Raw genomic sequence first — 22,732 nt, 5'->3', positions numbered from 1 at the left:
TGGGCTAAACCTTGATTCCTCAGTGTGTAAGCTGAAGCCACTACCAGTTGAGCCACAAGTATCATCATTTGATTTTATTGGGTTATACACAATACAGAAAAAAACCCGCACTTAGGAGAGTGAAATTTATGACCACTTTTCGGTCTGATATGAACCATTAAATATTCACCCTTAAACTTGCCTATTATGTATATACCTGAAGCCTAAATAAGAATATGCTATGGGTTTAGTGCTTTCCCCGTGCTGTTGGAGTGTGAGCAAGGTAACATTTATGAAGGGATTCAGAGAAGCTCGCAGGCCGGACTTGAGTCCTGGAGATGGGAAGTACAGTGTCTGCACTCTGAAGGAGGGGTGTTAATGTTGCAGTTTTATAACTGTTGTGTAAGTGCATCTATTACAAGACAGTGATGGAGTGAATGATGAAAGTTTTTCCTTTTTGGGCCACCCTGCCTAAGTGGGAAACTGCCGATGTGTTAATAAAATAATAAATAAAATTTCTTAGTCACAAGAAAGTGCTAAACATATCATGAATAATTGCAGTTATTGTTCATATGTTCATCTTTCTTTCCAGACAAAGAATTAGACAAATGCAGTACAGGTCGGCCATCACTAATCCGGCAATCAGTTATCCAGTTCCATCAGTAATCCATCATTAACTTCAGCTAGCATAATTTCAAATTTCATCATTATACTGACTCAAATCATTATACTAACTCAAATTTCATCATTATACTGACTCAGAAATTGTCCAGATGGTTGTAAATCCACAGCAGCAAGCCAATGGAGGAGAAATCAGTGATGAAAATGAGGATAATGTAGCAGAAAGAGTCTCTATTGATAGGTTAATTAAGTGTATTATAACCTAACCACTCTGTAATCTGGCAAACTCACTAATCCAGCACCCTACAGGTCTCCCAATGATGCTGGGTTAGTGATGGCCGACCTGTACCTGGGTCTCTTTATTTGAAAGATGTTTCTCCATCCAGTGGTTTTTTCAAGCCAATACAGAGATGATAAATGAAGACAGTGGAAAATGAGGTAATCAGTCCCATGGCTTTACAAAACAGTATATAGAAGACAGTAGAAAATGAGGTAATCAGTCAGTTGTCCTTGAATCCAAAGTTCAGTACCTTAGTCTCGATGAATCTGAATCCAATTCTCACATCTTTTACTGTTTTCATATATCGTCTTTGTATTGAACTGGAAAAGCCACTGGATGCCATTAAGTCTTGAAATTAAGATACCCAGGTGTTGTACATGTGTTTAATTCCTCATGGTTTTGGTACTGCAAACTTTATTGCAATGATTTCTTTTCAGACAATGGTTAATTTACATGGATGGCGCTATGGCATGTTTGTCGGGTGTCTGGTGGGATTCATTAGTGCCACTGTCTATCCCATCATCATTTACCCGATGATGAACATCGACACTTACAGTAAGGCTCATCTTGAGTTCATTGCTCTGGGTCCTGTAACACTGCATGAACTCCTCGGTCACTGTGCATAGCATATTGTTATTTTATTTATGAGGAAGCACTAAACCAGTAGGGATCATAGTGCCTGTGGAATGGGAGGCAATTAAGTTTGACCCAAAATGATTGTTTCCAATTCTGTGGATCAAGAGCTCTTCACCAACATCAAGGGTATGCATGCGGTTATGTAGGCTTTGCAAAATCTGCAGCTAAATTTTATTTTTATTAACTGGAAAATGCTAAACCCATAGGGGTCATACAGCACTTGGAGAATGGAAAGTAATCAGTTCACCACAAAAGAGGGGAAGGCAGGGGGGGCAGAGCTTCATTTCCTTTTGTCAAGAGCCCTTCACCAGTGTCAAGGCATCTATTTAAAGGGAACTGCAACTAAAACTGGGGCAGGACTCAAAATATCTTATAAATCAATGTAATCAAAATAGCAAATGGCTCATGAAGCTTGATTTAATCATTCCAACTCCAGACAGACACAGGCAGTTGGGTGATAGTTTTATTTTGTTCCCCTGTGCTAGTCGCCTGTGCTGAATGTGTGTTGATTATTTAAACGTGTATTTTGTACATTTTACGAACCTTTGTTATTTACACACACACACTGTACTATACTGTACTTTCAGAATGACTTCGTCAGTATAATTCAGTATTTAGTAAGAGATGGGGGGGAACTGCTTTAATATTAAGTAGAGCAGTGATATACAATTGAATCTTATTAATCCAAAGCTGGTCAAGTCAAAAATTTGTTATCCTGCAATGAACACTTCAAGTTGGATGAGGTGTAATTTTTGTGCCGAAATTATAAAAAAAAATAATGTATGACGAATCCACAGTACTATATTTGTACAAGGCAAAGTACTCGCTCCCATTCTATTCCTCATCCTCATTTCTGACAGACAGAGATGTAAGCCAAAGCTCCGTGTCTTCCTTTGCGGATGACACCCGGATCACCATGGCAGTGACCTCCATCGGAGACACTGTGAGATTCCAAGCAGACATCAACCAAATCTTCGAATGAGCCACTCAAAACAATATGAAGTTCAACGAGGAGAAATTTCAACCACTCAGATATGGAAAACTTGAAGAAATTAAAAATGTGTCAGGGTATACCACAAATTCTAACTATACAATAGAGCAGAAAAGTAATGTGAAGGACCTGGGAGTGATAATGTCAGAGGATCTCACCCTCAAAGACTACAACAATGTATCTACCTCATCCGCTAGGAAAATGATAGAATGGACAATGAGAACCTTCAAAACTAGGGATGCCAAACCCATGATGATTCTCTTCAAATCGCTTGTGCTCTTTAGGCTGGAATACTGCTGTACGTTAACGGCCCCCTTCAAGGCTAGCAACATTGCAGACCTGGAGAGTGTACAAAGAACTTTCATGGCACACATAAGTGCGATAAGGCACCTAAACTACTGGGAACGGTTGAAGATCCTTAATCTGTATTCCCTTGAATGCAGGCGAGAGAGATACATAATAATATACGTACACTTGGAAGGTCCTGGAGGGATTGGTACCAAACCTGCACACGAAAATCCTCCATATGATAGCAAAAGACTCGGCAGGAGATGCAACATTTCCCCGGTGAAAAGCAGGGGTGCCACGAGTACACTGAGAGACAGCACAATAAGTTTACGGGGCCCAAGACTGTTCAGTTGCCTCCCAGCATACATAAGGGGAATTACCAATAGACCCCTGGCTATCTTTGAGAAGGCACTGGACAGGCACCTAAAGTCAGTACCTGACCAACCGGGCTGTGGTTCGTACGTCAGCTTGCGTGCGGCCAGCAGTAACAGCTTGGTTGAGCAGACCCTGATCCACCATGAGGCTTGGTCTCAGACTGGGTCACGGGGGCATTGACCCCTGAAACCCTCTCCAGGTAAACTCCAGGTAAACCTTTTTAATGCTTAAGATTATTGTATTATTGTACAGTATATAATTGTGCACAAGCTTGTTGAGCTTGTGCACAATTAGCCAACTGTAGATGATACTTACCAATGATCACACTGAACACAGCAAGTACTAATCCTCATGCTTTAAGGTTGAATGTTACTATGAATAAGTGCTTTCCACGAATTCTTATGTGGTAGACCACATGCACGATAAAATTAATAGCATGTGTTAGAAGAACAAGAGGAGGAAACGATGGGTTAATTTTTAGCTGACTGTAAATGACACATGCTGATAGTCACAATGGACACAGTACAAAAATACTCCCCAATCTTTAGGTCTGAATTTTTTTAATGAATTAGCAAATTCTACATAATCTTCCATCTCAAGTTTAAATTAAATACTGTATTTCATGGCTTATTAGATGCATGTTTTTTCCATAAAATGTCTCCAAACACCACCCTGCATCCTATATACTGAAGGTCAGTGATGGGAGCTATAAGTTTGGGGTGTGGGGTGGGCTGTAGCTCTCCCAGTTACGTCCGGTGTCGAGCCATTGAAACTAAAACAAGTCTCATAAGCCACGAAATACGGTAAATGTCCTGTAAACAGTTGTAAGAAATGATAGTGTGTCCATTGTTGGCTTAAGATAGGGTTCCCCTGTATTACTTTCAAGCATTGTACGTATATTATTACACAAATAACCCGCATATAGGAGAGAGAAAAGCTTATGATGATGTTTCAGTTCGTCTTGGACCATTGTGTATTGTTCCAGTCACAGTATTGTGCCTTTTTGTTCCATATATTATTATTATATTATTATTATTCCTCTTCTTCCTCTAGCTCATACTTCAAACCCAAACTCAGAGTCTAACTTAAATGTAGGATAAACCAGCATTGAAAGTTTGATGCCAATCAGAAGAGCCATTCCCAAGTTATGATGCAGAAACTGTGGGAGAAGAAAAGAATTACCATAATCATTCATAATAGGTACTGTACTGTATTCTTTTCTGGGTGATACTTAGTAATACAGCATTATTATTACTATTATTCACAGAGCCCATAGGGGTCATATAGTGCCTGGGGAGTGTGACATAATCAGATTTGATCTGAGGGAGGGAGTGGTAGCTCCAATTCCTTTGATCCAAAAGCCTTCCCCAACATAAGATATAGTACTCCCCTTGAAGGGCCTCTCAGATTCAGATTCATTTATTTCTTTGCAAGTAGTACATTGAGATTATATTTTTACAATGATGGGTTGCAGTGCAAAGGGAGCCTTTATTATGCCTTGGCATTATGGGCTGACTTAATTCATTGGCTTACTGACTACTTATCACTAAAGAAATTATCATAGTTGTACAGTAGTTCTATTAATAATAAGTGAATCTAATTTACACAAACAAGAGGATATATTCATGTATTCGAAAATGCTTTTTATGAAACATGATTCAGTAGTAGTTTTCAGTAGTTTACAGTATGAGACTCCTACAATTTGGTGAAGGGTAATACATGTACTGGTTTTGGTAGGTATGTATACTTCTATGTGGTAATATGTCAATATATGAGCTTGGTTGTCTAGTCATGAAGTTTTAGGATTTAGGTAATTGGTAGATTTATTGGTAGTGTTAGATATTGAGTATTGAGTATTTAGTCTAGGGTGATTAGGTGGCTTTTGAGAAGAGTCTTAAATAATACTAAATACTTAAATAATACTAACCACAAGTGTGTGTGTACTCACCTATTTGTGGTTGCAGGAGATGAATCATAGCTCTTGGCCTTGCCTCTTCACTGAGGTGGGGCCAGTGTGTGTGCGTGTATGTGTGTGCGAGTGCATGTGCACAGTTTCTAATTGTGTAAATCTGTTGCAGAGAAAATTCAGGCAGAAAACAGAAAGAACATTAAACAGGAGGAGATTCAACCAGGAAGTAAGTATCATGCATTTTCAAAGACTCTTTGAAATTCACTTGTATGCCAGTCATGCTGCTTTATGATTTTTAATATAGAATATAGCTCTAAATTTGTATTTTATTTTCTGAATTAGTGACACTGGGAATAAAAATGTTTTTTATTGGGCCCTGTGTGTAGTTGCAGCAGGCCAGTGGGCCTGCTGCAGTGTTCCTTCTTTCTTGTGTTCACAAACTTTATGTGTGTAACTCATCTTGGAAAATAAAATTATTATTGTTGTTATTGTGTTGTTGTTTTGTTGTTATTTTTGTTTTATGTTGTTACCTTATTCGTTTCTATATTATGAATCCGCCTGAGGGCTACATTATGAGAGGTCCGATGAAACCAAAACCTGAACAACACAGACTTGTTTGCATATCAGATTTTCTTTTAAATTAGAGTTCATGTTTTCATGAGACTAAATCTATATATCACACTAATCTGGTTAATTTTTTCCTAAGAAAGAACGACCAGAATAAAAAGGAAATTCAGCACAATTTGAATATAACCTTAGGGTTGGTTTACAATTTCATAGTCGTGGGTTGCTAGTCAGTAAAAATATCGAATAATCGAAACCCGATATTAATGAGGGCACTGCGCTTTTGGGAGATTCTGACGAGAAGTTGCAAAGGTTGGTGGAAGTACAGTGGACTCCCGGTTAGCGATATTTTTTCACTCCAGAAGTATGTTCAGGTGCCAGTACTGACCGAATTTGTTCCCATAAGGAATATTGTGAAGTAGATTAGTCCATTTCAGACCCCCAAACATACACGTACAAACGCACTTACATAATTACACTTACATAATTGGTCGCATTCGGAGGTAATCGTTATGCGGGGGTCCACTGTATTTGGGAGAATGCAAAAGAAGAAAATTAAAAGTGAACATAGGAAAGAACAAGGTGACGAGAGTAACAAAAAATTTCGGTAATGAAAGGCTGGATACTGGATTTGAAGGTGGGAGTGTGGAGGAAGTGAATGTGTTCAGATATTTGGGAACTGACTTGTCGGTGGATGGGTCTGTGAAAGATGAAGTGAACCATAGAATTGACAAGGGGGAAAAAAAGTGGGTGGTGCATTGAGGAAACTGTGGAGACAAAGAATATTATCTATGGAGGCCAAAAGGAAATTGTATGAGCATGTAGTGGTACTAACACTTATATGAGTGTGAAACATGGGTGGTGAATTTTGCAGCAAGGAGTAGGCTGGAGGCAGTGGAGATGTTGTGTGTGTGTAATGTGTGGCGTAAATATTGTGCAGAAAATTCATAGTCGAGGGAAAGTGGGGTAGGGGTTGCCCTAGGAAAGGTTGAAGGGAAGGGGCAAGGAAGTTTTGTATGTGAGGGGTTTCGACATCCACCAGGCATGTGTGAGTGTTAGGAGTGAGTGGAGGCAAGTGGTTTTTATGATGTAACATGCTGTTGAATCGTGAGCAAGGTAGCTTTTATCAAGGGATTCAGGGAAACTGGTTAGCTAGACTTGAGTCCTGGAGGTGGGAAGTGCAGTGCCTGCACTCTGAAGAAGTGGTGGAAATATTTGCAGTTTGGAGGGGTATTTGAACTGTATTATCAGCATGCCTGTAGCAATACAGTGATAGTGTGAGTGACAGTGAAAGTGTTTCTTCTTTTTGGGTCACCTTTCCTTGGTGATAGATAGCCGGTGTGTTAAATAATACTGTACTAGAAAGCCTGTGAATCTGTAGGGACAACTTTTATTTTAAGTACATCTACTTGGGACCTTATTTTCCATAAAGAAGAAAAGCTTACCAAGACAGAATCTTTGTATGGAATGTAAAATTCTATTTAAAAAAAAAATAGAAAATAGAAAATTCTATATCTACATTTATTTGTTCTGTGTGAATTCTTTCCCCACAAAGAATGAAGTTTAATTTAGTCAGGAGACTGATCATCCCTGCCGAAAATATTTTGCAAACCTCGTGCCCCACAGTTGCATACCAGTGTATCATAAATTAGATTTTTACGTCAAATTCCTGAATTTTTTTTTTTCAACAAGTCAGCCGTCTCCCACCGATATAATATACTAATATAATATATATAATATATAATATAAACTAAGTACACCTACCATCCGACTTACGACCTGCTCGACTTACGACCACTTGACTTATGACCGTGTTTTTTATGCCAAATTTTTGGGAAATAAACAACTATTTGTGTTGTACACAGTGTTTATCCTAAACCTTACAGTATATAATACAGTACTAACAACATAAAAAGTAAAGTAAAACATGAAATACCAAAATAAAACAATAAAATAAAGTCATTACAAAAATGTTTTGTTGATATTCATTACAAAAATGTTTTGTTGATATTCAGTAGTAAAGTTCGACTTACGACCATTTCGACTTACGACCGGTTTCTCGGAACCGAACTCGGTCGTAAGTCGGATGGTAGGTGTACTCTATTCTTATTCTCATGTACAAGTAATCATAATTGAGTTTTAAGGCTGCCTAACAAGAGGCTTTCTATAAAGCAGTTTATATATGTCAGTTACCATAATTTTATAATGTACTGCACTCCACTTTATAGAAATAAAGCTCGTTTTGTTTTGTTAAATTGAAAAATAATTTTCGTAGATAGCCATGAGATTTTTCTGGCCAGTATTCGAGAATAAATAAAACTGCTAACAGTCAGTTGAGTACAGTACATTAATATAGGGATAATTTCATAAATTAATGTAATTATACATGTATATGTTTCATTCTGTGGTGTATAATGAATTAGCATGAGAAGAGTAGATATTAAGAGAGAATTATCAGAAAGTAATTTTGTCTTGTTCCAATAACATGTCATTTTGAGCTTATTCCTGCCTTTATTTTCAGATATGAAAGTTTGGAGTGACCCATTTGGACGAAAATCGTAGTTTTTCTGTATCTTAATTAATTTTGTTCATAAATATCAACAAATTTGTAATGTAAATTAAATAAATTTATGGTCATTTATGGAAATTAATGACAATTATCCCAGCGTTATGATAATCAGTCCTACGAGGACTCGAACTGCACAAGAGGCATTCAGATTTGATTCAAGGAAGAGAAAGTCAGATCCAATTCTCTGAATCAAGAGCCCCTCTCCTGCATCAAGGAACCTCCCTTGAGAGGAGCAGCTATGCAGGCAATGCTTTGTAAAGTCAGAGGCAACAGATGAGAACCTGGGGCATGGCACTGCAGTTCTAGCTTTAGCAATATGTACCAGTATTATTAAGTGCTAACTTAAGCTAGAGAGATTAAGTAGCACCTGGGAAAAGGAGACAATCATGTTCAATCCAAGGAAAAGGAGGGCCATTCCAATTCTATGGATTATGAATTCACCGACATCAAGGCACTTCCTTTGAGGATGTTTTAATTTTAATTACGGGTAAGCAAAAAATATACAAAAATTAAATGGTTATAACTATGACCATAATTTTTAACCCTTAAACTGTCCAAACGTAGATCTACGTCCACATGCAGGGGGCTCCGAATGTAGATCTACGTTTTTTTACACGCTTTCAAATGGGGAAAATCAAGGTCGGAGCACTACACATGTGAATGTAGATCTACGTTTGGGCAGTTTAAGGGTTAAAGGGGTAGACCAGTAAGCCAGTGGAAGGCGGTCAGATGACCAGAAGCTCTAACGGTGGGTCATCATGTAAGACCCACGTCGGGAAACACTTGTCCTGTTTCCTGACGAACCTTACCTAACCTAATCAACGGGTAAGCACTAAATCCGTTGGGGTTTAATCCAAGGAAGGGGAAGATAAGTCAAGTTCCTTGGATCAAGAGCCTCATTACTGTCACACAGGTATCTTCCTTGAGGGTTGTAAAGACTCATTATTGTTAAGGATAAGGTGGCACTATCTTCAGCACTAAATGTATTCCAGCAAATGTTTATAAAAATGTTATTAATATTCATTATCTTGCTGCAAAAAAAAAAAGTGAGGAAGATGATGCAAGTGGTAATGTGCATGGAGCACAAGGAAGATATATTGAAGATGGTATACATATAATACTGACAAGTTAATGAATAAGACACAGGTACAACAGTTGTTTATCTTTATTGTTGAAATGTTTCACCTACACAGTAGGCTTCTTCAGTCAGATATTTGACTGAAGAAACCTACTGTGTAGGTGAAACATTTCAACAATAAATATACCCATGTTGCACAAGGAAGATATCAAAGAGCTTTTAGAAGAGGGGGAAGAGGAGGAGGAGGAGGAGGAGGAGGAGGAGGAAGGGGAACTTCTTGAAGAACAATACCCTTCAAAGATGCCTCAGTGCTGACAAAGGGGTTTTGAAAGATCAAAGGAATTTGCACAGCCCTTCCTTCCTTCAGGTCAAACCTGATTACTTCCAAAAACCAGTGTGGGTTTAGTACTTCCCCATGAATAATATCAGCAATAGCAGAACAAAATGCAAAAACAAGATAACTATAAGTGCAGGTAGTGTAAAAGCTAGAGAATCAGCATCTACCATAATTTATGGGGTTAGAATAAGAGGATAAATGCTTACATTAAATTATTATATTCATGGGGAATTGCTGAACTTGTAGGGATTATCCAGCACCTGGGAAATGTGGGGTGACCAGGTTCAGTCCAGGGAAGAGGATAGCTCCAATTTCTTGGATCAAGATCTCTTCACCTGCAACAAGGTTTTCAATAAAGCAGATCTAAGGGTGGATAGAAACCTTGAGTTGAAGTGAGGTTTACAACACATGACACTCAAGTTTTGAACTACATCAATCACTGCATCTCAACACAATGCAGACTATATATTATTTTCCCCAACCAAAACAACCATTGACTATCAGATTTGTTTCCAACAACATAAACAATAGAATCACAGGACATAGAGACATAGTGCCAAACAATCTAGATTTTATATAATGCTAGTCAATAGAATACCTATCCTTTCTAATAAGCCTCAGTTAAAAGAGTCAGATTCTTGTATGAACCCCTTTATGTTGGGCAAAGCTTCTCAATATTTGCAATTTTCTATAATCTAGACACTAAGTGTGAATTAGTCCAGAGAGAGAAATCATTGCAGATACTGTATGACCCTTGTGGGTTTAGCACTTAGTTTTAATTATAATAATATGTGCTGCATAAAAATAAATGAACATACAAACATAGACAATAGAAATAGAAAAATGTGTGAGCATATACATTATACAACCATACATAGTTGATTATGTTTATACCATTACTACATAAGCTTAATTCGCACATAAAAGAGAGAAGCTTACGACGACGTTTCGGTCCGACTTGGACCATTGACAAAGTCACACTAACAGAGGTGGAGCAGGACGGCTATATATAGGCAGGAAGAGGTGGTAGTAGTAGTAGTGATGGTAGTAGTAGTAGTGGTGGTAGTAGTAGTAGTGGTGGTAGTAGTAGTAGTGGTGGTAGTAGTAGTAGTGGTGGTAGTAGTAGTAGTAGTGGTGGTAGTAGTAGTAGTGGTGGTAGTAGTAGTGGTGGTAGTAGTAGTGGTGGTAGTAGTAGTAGTGGTAGTAGTAGTGGTAGTAGTAGTAGTGGTAGTAGTAGTGGTAGTAGTAGTAGTAGTAGTAGTGGTAGTAGTAGTAGTGGTGGTAGTAGTAGTGGTGGTAGTAGTAGTAGTGGTAGTAGTAGTGGTAGTAGTAGTAGTGGTAGTAGTAGTGGTGGTAGTAGTAGTAGTAGTAGTAGTAGTAGTAGTAGTAGTAGTAGTAGTAGTAGTAGTAGTAGTAGTAGTAGTATTATTATTATTATTATTACAAGAGTTGTATATGATACCGACAAGATGAAATTAAGACACATGCACAACACCCGGGCATCCCCATCATAGGCGTTTCGCCATCCAGCCAGCCACTGGATGGCGAAACGCCTATGATGGGGATGCCCGGGTGTTGTGCATGTGTCTTAATTTCATCTTGTCGGTATCATATACAACTCTTGTACTACTACTACTACTACTACCACCACCTCTTCCTGCCTATATATAGCCGTCCTGCTCCACCTCTGTTAGTGTGACTTTGTCAATGGTCCAAGTCGGACCGAAACGTCGTCGTAAGCTTCTCTCTTTTATGTGCGGGTTATTTGTGTATCGTTCCAGTCACGGTATTGTGCCTTTTTTGTTATTTATAAGCTTAATTATATAACATATATTGTTGCATAATGTACGTACAGTATATCAATGGTATTATATACCAACAAGTACAGTGGAACCTCAGAACTCAAACTCAGTTTGTTCCAGAAGGCTCTTCAGGTGCCGATCTGTTAGAGTACCAAACAAATTTTTCCCAACCAGTTTTCTCTTTCGTTGGCTGTTATCACTAATTTTCATAGGCCTCATGGTGACTTATTTACGCAAATATGTAATATAAAAAAACACCAAAAAATGCAAAGAAACTCGAAATAGTTTACAGCAAAGTTCTGGCAGGTCATGTTTCTTTGGTCAAGTGCCGAGCAAACGCTCGCCTGCCGAGCGATTTTTTACTGAACAAAGCGTTCGAATACTGAATTGTTCAAGTAGGGAGCTGTTTGAGTACCGAGGTTCCACTGTTTGTTAATAAGACATTTTGCAGTTTATTGAAAAAATGTTTTGTCCACCAGGAACCTCTTCAGTTCTCACCAAAATGAGACTTGATAAAAGTCCTTGGTGGACAAAACGTCCTTTTAGTATTCCATATAATTATTATAATCTTGGGGGAGCATTAAACCTGTAGGATTATACAGCACAAGTGGGGGGGATGATGGAAGGTATTCAGGCTCAATTCAGGGAACACAAATCCAATTCCCTAGATCAAGAGCCCCTCACCAGCATCAAGGAACCTCCTTTGAGGGGCTTCCTTTCAATAAAATACCATATCTGCATACACTACTGTCTTATTAGTGTTGCATCGTGCGCATAATCATAACTGCATAGCAAACATATAATAGGTACTGCAGCACAATGTGAGGAGGGACACATCATACACCTTGTAGTGAGTATTGCTTCATAACCAAGTTTGAAAACAAGACTCTACTGCTGACTAATGAAGGGAGAAGACAGGTGAAGAGCAAGCTTTCATTGAGCCTGTGTTTCACTCAGTGTAGAGCTTTATCAACTCAATTATACTTAATAAAGCTCTACACAGAGCAAAATGGTGTCAATGCAACTTAATCACAGAGTTTTTGTTTCAAGTTTGTTGTCTCATAATACAAATTTAATTCCTGTTAGGTACTGTACAGTAAACCTTCAATTTAATGAACTACTGAAATATAGAACAAAATTTTCTGGGTTAACCAATTCAGAAACAAGGGACAGAGACCATTGGCTACAGAATTGTCCGTTATTGTGACAATCAGGGCAAAACAATCTCATCTCTATCCACTGCAACTGCCATTAAATACCACCCACTACTCCCTATTAGTCCATGAAATTAATAGTTCATTGTACATATTTTGGCAAGGTATTTAGTAAAGAAACTACTGTACCAAATGTTAATAATGTATTGTAAAATCAAATACAAAAGTCCATTCAGGTTTAACCCTTTTTTTAGAACACATACAAGAATATGTACGTAATTACAAAAGGCGTGACCTTCAGACCTAAACCTGCCAGAGAAAATGCACCGACTGAAATTAATTTTTTTTTTTCAACTTTGGCATTTCCTTTCATATGTTTATAGTATGGAAGGCTTACATCCAATAAAACTTATACTGTAATTTCTGTAAACATAAAGCAAGCTCATATAGTAAGTAATCATAAATAACTTTTATGAGGTCTGTATCATGTAAAGTATTGCATAATTCATTAGAACACTTCTAGGATATTTTGCAATATTCTCCACACGCTGTACGGCCCCTCTACCTGGAGTATATGTACTTGGAGAGTGTTTTGGGGTCAAGCACCCCCATGGAGCAGTCCATAACCAGGCCTCATCTGTGGGCTGATAATTTTCCCGAATGAAAATGAAGACAAATCTATTAGAACTAGATTCAATGCTTTAAAAAACACAGTACAATAAAAAGCTAATACTACAGTACAACTTGGCAATTGCTGCCACATAAAATATCTTTAAATCATATAGAAGTAAAAAATTACTACTAATAATCTGCATGGCAAGTAACCAAAATCTGCTATACTGCATCACTTATAATAAAAAAATAACATACATACAAGAGCCGTGACTCAGCAACATACATACTGTACATATTTATTCGCTCATTTTATTTAAAAGGAATTTAAAAAAAAAACAGCTGTGCAAAAGATGCATACAAAAATATTATTTTATTTATATATTTTTTTTTTCCAACAAATCGGCCGTCTCCCACCGAGGCAGGGTGACCCAAAAAGAAAGAAAATCCCCAAAAAAGAAAATACTTTCATCATCATTCAACACTTTCACCTCACTCACACATAATCACTGTTTTCGCAGAGGTGCTCAGAACACAACAGTTTAGAAGCATATACGTATAAAGATACACAACATATCCCTCCAAACTGCTAATATCCCAAACCCCTCCTTTAGAGTGCAGGCATTGTACTTCCCATTTCCAGGACTCAAGATATAAAAATAACTGGTTTCCCTGAATCCCTTCACTAAATATTACCCTGCTCACACTCAACAGATCGTCAGGTCCTAAATACCATTCATCCAGGGAGGTACTACCATCCTGCCAAGCGAGTGTAAAACGAAAGCCTGTAATTGTTTTACATGATGGTAGGATTGCTGGTGTCTTTTTATTCTGTCTCATACACATGCAAGATTTCAGGTACATCTTGCTACTTCTACTTACACTTAGGTCACACTACACATGCATGTACAAGCATATATATACATACCCCTCTGGGTTTTCTTCTATTTTCTTTCTATTCTTGTTCTTGTTTGTTTCCTCTTACCTCCATGGGGAAGTGGAACAGAATTCTTCCTCCGTAAGACATGTGTGTTGTAAGAGGCGACTAAAATGCCAGGAGCAAGGGGCTACTAACCTCTTCTCCTGTATATATTACTAAATGTAAAAGGAGAAACTTTCGTTTTTCCATTTGGGCCACCCCGCCTCGGTGGGATGCGGCCGGTGTGTTGAAAGAAAGAAAGAAAGATATATATGTGTATGTATGTTTGTTTTTTCTATTTACGAAGGTGCCCATGATTTTTTTTTTTTTAACCTGTCGGTTGTCTCCCACCGAGGCAGGGTGTGATCCAAAAAGAAAGAAAATCCCCAAAAAGAAAATGCTTTCATTATCATTCAACACTTTCACCTCACTCATACATAATCACTGTCTTCGCAGAGGCGCTCAGATACGACAGTTCAGAAGTCCTACCAAACAGCCAATATCCCAAACCCCTCAGCTTTAAAGTGCAGGCATTGTACTTCCCATTTCCAGGACTCAAGTCCGGCTAACCGGTTTCCCTGAATCCCTTCACAAAATATTACCCTGCTCACACTCCAACAGCTCATCAGGTCACATGGTGTACCTGAGATAATACAGAAAATTCTGGATAATATTGTTTTCATGATTTGTTTTTCTATCATTTACACACACTACACATGAATGTTAGTACTATTCTGATTTGCACTTGATGGTTACAGCACAGCCCAACTTTGAACTTCCGTTGTAAGTACTAATGTCATTCCTGCTACCACTAGCTTGTTTTAAGTTGAAGTGATGGAACTTCAGCGAGGGTTCTCCCTGTCCTTTCATCAACAATCACAACGAATGGCTTGCAATCTTCGATACTCCTATGATAATTAAACCTTTCACATATTTTGCAACTCAAAAGCATCAGAAACTGTCAGATGGATATAATTTAATATCCCAGTTCTTTTCCTTTGCCTCTTTCTTCAGAGCCAATACATCATGGTGGGGAATGTCCCAGTGAAATAAATTACCAATCTCTTCTAGGTCTGGACAGTTATTAAAAAAGTGATGAACACTTTTCATAGTCATGGCATACTGGCAGCATGCACAGTAATCTCTCAAGCCTGCATGAAATTTAACTAACTTTTTCAGTGATGATATGATAGCAGCAATAACTTTATCATTAATAACAGTTAACAGATTATGACTACATTCTCCTTTATCAAAATCTTCTATGATTATGTGAGTGAGAACTTTAGTTCCTTTAATCAATGAAATGAATGGCTCAGGGTCGATGTAGTCCAGATTATGCAACGTAATTAATTTCAACGCTGGAAAAGAGATGATGTCCCTAGATTTCCTGTGTTTGTGAAGAGAACCTGAAGAAAAAGACAGTTGCTCAAGGTTCGGTGCTCGTTGACAGAACCCAGCAAGTCTCTTCTCATCCCACCTACAATTGTTTTTAAAATGTGTTATTCGACCAAAGTTAATGCCAAACTCCAGTTCACCCACATCAGACAAAAGAACTTCCAAGTTGTTTACTTTAGGAAAATTGGACAATATTCTGAGGCTGCTTCTGTGCTTACTCTGAACCATTTTTACAGTAGTCAGATTTGGAAAAAAATACTTAACTTGCACATTGTAATGATCACAAATGTCCTCTGTGGTGGGCTCATCTGGATACGATTCATCTATGTTGATGAGGGACAGAGGCTTTCGCTTAAAGTCGTTTTCATTCAGTAGGGCTTCAAATGTTCTTGCGGTGCATAAATTGTAAATTTCTTGAAGGCTCGGTAAATAACACAAAAGCTTAGCTGAGCAGATCTCTAGCTTTTCAACATTTTCCAAATTAGGCATAATTAAAGTCTGAAGTTTGGGGCAACCTACTGGTCGTCCTCGATAAGAGGTTGGAGTAAATTTCTTATGACCATACAAAGCCGTTAAACCACTCACTAACTCATCTTCAAAATGTTTACTATATCTACTTCTATCTGTAGCATCTAGGTACAAACTTAATTTTTCCAGATAAGGGCAGTTACAGCCTATCGACCACACAAGCTGGCCGGTTGCCACATGGTCAACATTTATGTCAACCAGCTCACGAAAGTATGGAGCAGAGGCAACTGCTCCATCACTGACTGCTCTACCATGCTGAAATATCAGATCCTTCCACATGGCTTTAACATTCCTCAAACCAATTTCATTACAACCATTTTCTAATTTTTTGACACACATGGAGCCTTCTCCTTTGACTTCATTCCATGTGTGCAAAATTCTTCGGGATCTAGCTACCCAACAACTTTCCATGGCATACAAAGCACTGAAATCTAATTTGGTCACATACCCAAGCAGTAAACATTTTAAATAATTTTGAATTATCTGATTCATGTCACTGGTACCTGCTACTACATCATAAGATTTGAATTTAAATTCTAATTCAGTTACAATTTTATTTTTATCAAATTCAGGACATGCCATTGAAATAAAAATTTCCTCAAAAACTTGTTGCCGATAGCATATGGGAAGTTTCGGAAACAGGTACGATCGTATTTCTTCTATTGGTGAGAGAGTGTCTTTTTCACAAAGCTTTGTAACATCGTGATTATGATTTCCACCACCAAGCAAACCATCAGGTGTGCTTATGCATCGTTTTTTGCCCAAAACATAAAAAGCTCGCAGAAGAGACCTCTTCAATGTAGACAAACACAGATTATCAAGTCTGTCACACTGTCGGAGCCGTGGGAACTGGGAAGTAGGCATCACTAGTAACTAGAAGGCTCCCATTACCAACCTGAAAAGACAAATATATACAGTATTATGATACAATACATGATTTTAAAACATGAAAATCACGTTTGTGCATAAGAGTCTAACAGCCCACTAGGAACATAACCACATTCTTCTTACGGTGCCCCGTGGCCTGGTGACTAAAGCTCTCGCTTCACACGGCAAGGGTCTGGGTTCAATTCCCAGTGAGGGTAGAAACATTGGAAGTGTTTCTTTACACTGGTTGCCTATGTTCACCCATCAGTAAAATGGGTACCTGGGTGTTAGTGGACTGGTGTGCGTCGCATCCTGGAACAAAACTGACCTAATTTGCCCGAAATGCTCTGCATAACAAGCAGCTTTCAATATACTAGTATGTCATTGATGTCAGCTATGGTCTGTATACCTTGTACATGTACTTGTAGTAAATAAAGATATTATTACTATTATTATTATTACTGTTACCTGTAAACCAATACTATACTAGAATGATTATCTCAAATTTATCTAGTTCCATATGTTTTCTGCCCCTGTTGTTTTTTTTAATTACTGCTCTATTAATCAAAACCAACCTGAATTAGGAAGCAATCTGTGTTGCAGATTAACAACTAATGTCCGACAGCTGACGTACAATCTTCTGGTAATGACCAGATAATCAATTCCAGGCTAAACTTAAGAACTTTGCAGGAAAAGCTGTAAAAAGTAAGGTGAATGGCTTGATACTAGTAACATAATATTATACAACAAGTGGGGACAATATAATAATAATAATAATAATAATAATAATAGTAACAATAATAATAACATCTGAGAATAAGTGCTTAGGTAGGAGTGGTAATTCTGAATAAGTTATAAAAGAAAATGAGGGAAAATAAATGAACAAATTCAAGGATAATGTGGGATGAAATAAGGGTGGGATGTTACCATTACTATAATAACCGAAGAAGTGCTAAACCCTGGCGGGTCATCGAGGCGAAATTCCAACCACGCGCACGGAACAATTCCAACCAAAATATAAAAAAATCCCACAAATCCACCCCAAAATGCTCACATATGCTAATGAAACCTTATTCTTGCAGATACGTATAGCTTACTTAAGAAGTTTCTCCTCCGGAAGCCACCGAAACTTTCTATACTGGCACTTCTTTAAGTCTTCTTCACTGGACACTAACTAAGATTAACAGCATTCACCAAGACGTCCAGTGAAACCTTCTTGCGCTTCTTCTTCTTCTTTGGGAGGAGAAGAATGTGAGTGATGGTTGCTTTTTCGTGAGTAAAAATGAGGATATAGTGACGTGGAGGCAGAGGCTGACGTTTCAAACGTGGGAGTGTTGTTGTTATTGATGGCTAAGGGTTCTTACGGCTCGAGGGCCGTCTGAACCCTCTGGTCAACGGGCTATGAACCCTTAGGTCTCTGGGCCATCTGAACCCTTAGGTCCCTGGGCCGTCTGAACCCTCTGGTTCCTGGGTCTTCTGAACTCTTAGGTTCATGGGCCGTTTGAACCCTCTGCTTCCTGGGTGTATGACCCTTAAGTCCCTGGGTCGTTTGAACCCTTAGGTCCCTGGGCCGTATGAACCCTTAGATCCCTGGGCCATATGAACCCTTAGGTCCTTGAACCGTCTGAACCCTTAGGTCCTTGGGTCGTTTGAGCCCTTAGGTCCCTGGGCCGTTTGAACTCTTTAGTCACTGGGCAGTCTGAAACCTCATGTCCCTGGGCTGTCTGAAACATCTAGTTTATGGGTATATGAATCCTTAGGTCCCTGGGTCACATGAACCCTTAGATCCTTGAGCCGTCTGAACCCTTTGGTCTCTGGGCCATATAAACCCTTAGGTCCCTGGGCCGTCTGAACCCTCTTGTGAAAAAATATTATTATTATTATTATTATTATTATTATTATTATTATGAGCAAATCACCTGCAGGAGGTTTACAGATCATTACCTGCAAGTAATATGGGTGAGGTAAGTGGGACTTAAGTCACAGTAGGTCACTGAACTGCAACTCCTTCGACTGCCCACTTCTGCACCTCACGAAATGCTAGACCTGACATTAAATTAAATTAATAATTATAACATTAAAGCCAGCTACTCTGGTAATTAAGGTTTGTGGACTGTATAGGATTAGGTTTGCTGGGAGCAATAAATATAATTATTATACATAAATTGTTAGCGTTATTAAAAATAACTTTGTATTACCAATTCCCCTCAAGGAAGGTTCCTTGATGCTGGTGAGGGGCTCTTGATCTAGGGAACTGGATCTTTGCTCCAGTTCTCTGAATTTACCATGAATACCTTCCATCCCCCCACAGGCGCTGTATAATCCTACAGGTTTAGCGCTTCCCCCTTGATTATAATAATAATAATAATGTATTACCACTTACCATTTAATTACTGTAAGACACTTTGATGGAACACACCCTAACCTAACCCCTGGCAGCTAGAATTTACGATGGCCAATGCAAAAACTACTGCACATTATGGGTAGACAGTTAAGGTGTGTTGTTGGGAAGGATTCATTGAATCGTCTATTTTCGTCTTCCCCGGAACTCTCTCCAGGTAAACTCCAGGTAAACAAGAAAATCTTGCTGTCCCGCAAATTTCCTGTCCCAGTTCTTCTCCAGGAACTTATCAGCAATTTCTAAAACACGAATTGAGGCCGATACACCCCATTATGCCTCGGAAAACGCCGAATTATTAGCAGAAGTTCCTACGACAACCCGTGTTCACACATTCAAAATGGTGTCTCCTGTTTCGAAATTTCTCGAAAGGTCCAAATAGCATCACATTTTAATATGCAATTACTATATTTATTTATATGTTCTACGTTTAGGAAATTATGTAAAAAAAAAAAATCCACACCTCTAGTCCGTCGGCCGTATGAACCCTTGGGTCCCAGTGCCGTATGAACCTTTAGGTCCCTGGGCTGTATGAACCTTTAGGTCCCTGTGCCGTATGAACCCTTAGGTCCCTGGACCTTATGAACCCTTAGGTCCCTGGGCCATATGAACCCTTAGGTCCCTGTGCCGTATGAACCCTTAGGTCTCTGGGCTGTATGAACCCTTAGGTCCTTGTGGCGTATGAACCCTTAGGTCCCTGGGCCGTATGAACCCTTAGGTCCCTGGGCCATATGAACCCTTAGGTCCCTGGGCCGTATGAACCCTTAGGTCCCTGGGCCGTATGAACCCTTAGGTCCCTGGACCGTATGAACCCTTAGGTCCCTGGGCCGTATGAACCCTTAGGTCCCTGGGCCGTATGAACCCTTAGTCCCTGGGCCGTATGAACCCTTAGGGCCCTGTGCCATATGAACCCTTAGGTCCCTGGGCCATATGAACCCTTAGGGCCCTGGGCCGTATGAACCCTTAGGTCCCTGGGCCGTATGAACCCTTAGGTCCCTGGGCCGTATGAACCCTTAGGTCCCTGGGCCGTATGAACCCTTAGGTCCCTGGGCTGTATGAACCCTTAGGTCCCTGGGCCGTATGAACCCTTAGGGCCCTGGGCCGTATGAACCCTTAGGTCCCTGGGCCGTATGAACCCTTAGGGCCCTGGGCCGTATGAACCCTTAGGTCCCTGGGCTGTATGAACCCTTAGGTCCCTGGGCCGTATGAACCCTTAGGGCCCTGGGCCGTATGAACCCTTAGGTCTCTGGGCCGTATGAACCCTTAGGTCCCTGGGCCGTCTGAACCCTCTTGTCCCTGGGTCGTAATGAACCAGTAGGTAAGAAAGTGCTATATTTAGGTACAGGTACACATTAGTACAATGATCATACATAGTGTAAATTACCAGGATATCCCAAAAGAGTCAGACTTATTTTCATTGTGGTCTTCAGGACTCCGTGTTATAACATGTCCAAATGTGTTATAACGAGTTACAACATATCCAGATTTGTTATAACGTGTTATAACAAACGTTGGATGTATTCAGTGGTCTCGTTATGTATTCAGGTGTATAACGTACCTAATGAATTTATGTATTATGTGTGTATAAAGTATTTAGTGAGCTTGTTATCATTATCAGCAGGTGTGTGATATATTAAGTGATCCTGTTATCATGTTTGATGATACTGTGATACAGTTATTATGGTACACACAGGTGTTTGTTGGTAGTGGTGGGTGGTAGTTGTTGTTGTTGGTGATACCTGGAGTTTACCTGGAGAGGTTTTCGGGGGTCAACGCCCCCGCGGCCCGGTCTGAGACCAGGCCTCATGGTGGATCAGGGTCTGATCAACCAGGCTATTACTGCTGGCCGCACGCAAGCTGACGTACGAACCACAGCCCGGTTGGTCAGGTACTGACTTTAGGTGCCTGTCCAGTGCCTTCTTGAAGACACCCAGGGGTCTATTGGTGGTGGATGCTAGTGGTTGTTGTTGTTGTTGGTGGTGGTGGTGGTGGTGGTAGTGTGGTAGTTGTGCGTAGTGGTGGTTGGTGGCAGTTGTTCATAGTCGGGGTTGGTGGTTGTTGTTGGGCTGTGTACGTTGCTGTGCAGTAGCTCGAGAATGCCACTTCTGATCGGCTTCAAACTCGTCTGTCTCATTAAAATGAAGCTTCGGATTATTATTGGGCCTTGGTTCGATCCCCGGCACGGGTGGAAACGTTGGAACATGTTTCCTTACACCTGCTGTCCCTGTTCACCTAGCAGTAAGGAGGTACCTGGGTGTTAGTCACCTTACATCTGCTGTCCCTGATCACGTAGCAGTAAGGAGGTACCTGGGTGTTAGTCACCTTAAACCTGCTGTCCCTGTTCACCTAGCAGTAAGTTGGTACCTTTGTATTAGTCACCTTAAACCTGAGTGTTAATCACCTTACATCTGCTGTCCCTGTTCACCTAGCAATAAGCAGGTACCTTTGTATTAGTCACCTTAAACCTGCTATCCCTGTTCACCTAGCAATAAGCAGGTACCTTTGTATTAGTCACCTTACACCTGCTGTCCCTGTTCACCTAGCAATAAGCAGGTACCTGGGTGTTAGTCGACTGGTGTGAGTGGCATCCTGGGGATGTTAGTATAACTTAGATAGGGCTATGCGAGGTAGGATAACAGCTCTTGGCCTGTAAATGAGCTGAGGTTTAAAAATGAACCCAGATCAGATGACAGTATCACGAGGTACTCCCTACGTAACGGGATGACAGCTCGGATACAAACCTAACAGACAGTACCGGACCTCAAGTCACAAGGTACAAGATCGGTCCAGTAAAACAGGACTCATGTAAACTGGTGAATACAAACTGAGAGTTAATCTGTGGGAAGGAGCGTCCCTCCCAAGGTAGCTTAGTTTACTGTGTGTTGTCTTCATCAGGACTGTGTACTCACCTGTTTGTGGTTGCTGGGGTCGAGACACAGCTCCTGTGTAGGTTGCTGGGGGTGTGGATACAAATTTGGAGCTCGAAAGGTTTTTTTCCAAAAAAACTAAAATATTTTAACTTGATTGGTAATTTGAATAAACAAAAACTGCGATATCAAAGAAAACATAACGAGTGTTGTACATAAGTGTTGTACATCATACCATCCTTACGGATCACTTAAGAACTGTACTATCAACGTTATCCTTGCTATATCTCTCCTACACTTCTGCACCATCTCGATTAATGTTGAAAATTGGCAAGATATCCACTTGGATCTTAAGAAACTCACATTCAGTGTTCATAAGACCATTTGAGCTTAACAGTATACTAATTAAAAGACACAACGAGGATAAATTCACAGGTACACACCTCGACTTACTGTCCAGGTGTGTACATTTTCAGAATAGTGGTCATTCTCTTAAAAAAAAAAGACATGCAATTATGTGTCTCAGACATCATTATTAAACTGTACTACTTTCTAACCCATCC

At 39.6% G+C, this 22,732-nt stretch overlaps 2 protein-coding genes across 3 annotated transcripts; one reads left to right on the top strand and one right to left on the bottom strand.

The window, feature by feature from the left end:
• Positions 1–342: 342 nt before the first annotated feature.
• On the top strand, positions 343–8,284 carry LOC128702659 (small integral membrane protein 20). 2 transcript variants are annotated; one of them, XM_070091802.1, is made up of 4 exons: positions 343–381; positions 1,318–1,435; positions 5,249–5,305; positions 8,165–8,284. In XM_070091802.1, exons 1-4 carry the CDS (start codon positions 358–360, stop codon positions 8,203–8,205), a joined length of 240 nt encoding a protein of 79 aa, XP_069947903.1. In that variant the 5' UTR covers positions 343–357; the 3' UTR covers positions 8,206–8,284. The 2 variants fall into 2 exon arrangements, with proteins under 2 accessions (XP_069947903.1, XP_069947905.1); XM_070091804.1 differs by lacking the exon at positions 343–381 and adding an exon at positions 1,003–1,038.
• A 4,487-nt stretch (positions 8,285–12,771) lies between these two features.
• Positions 12,772–18,243, bottom strand: LOC128702665 (uncharacterized). Its single transcript, XM_053797029.2, has 2 exons — positions 18,002–18,243; positions 12,772–16,932 (listed from the first exon to the last, which is right to left on the bottom strand). The coding sequence occupies exon 2, from the start codon at positions 16,899–16,901 to the stop codon at positions 15,066–15,068; it is 1,836 nt and encodes a 611-aa protein (XP_053653004.1). The 5' UTR covers positions 16,902–16,932; positions 18,002–18,243; the 3' UTR covers positions 12,772–15,065.
• Positions 18,244–22,732: the final 4,489 nt, after the last annotated feature.

The sequence above is a fragment of the Cherax quadricarinatus genome, chromosome 37 (genome assembly GCF_038502225.1).
Source record: "Cherax quadricarinatus isolate ZL_2023a chromosome 37, ASM3850222v1, whole genome shotgun sequence".
Taxonomy (NCBI): domain Eukaryota; kingdom Metazoa; phylum Arthropoda; class Malacostraca; order Decapoda; family Parastacidae; genus Cherax; species Cherax quadricarinatus.
This window is presented reverse-complemented; position numbering and strand designations above follow the sequence as displayed.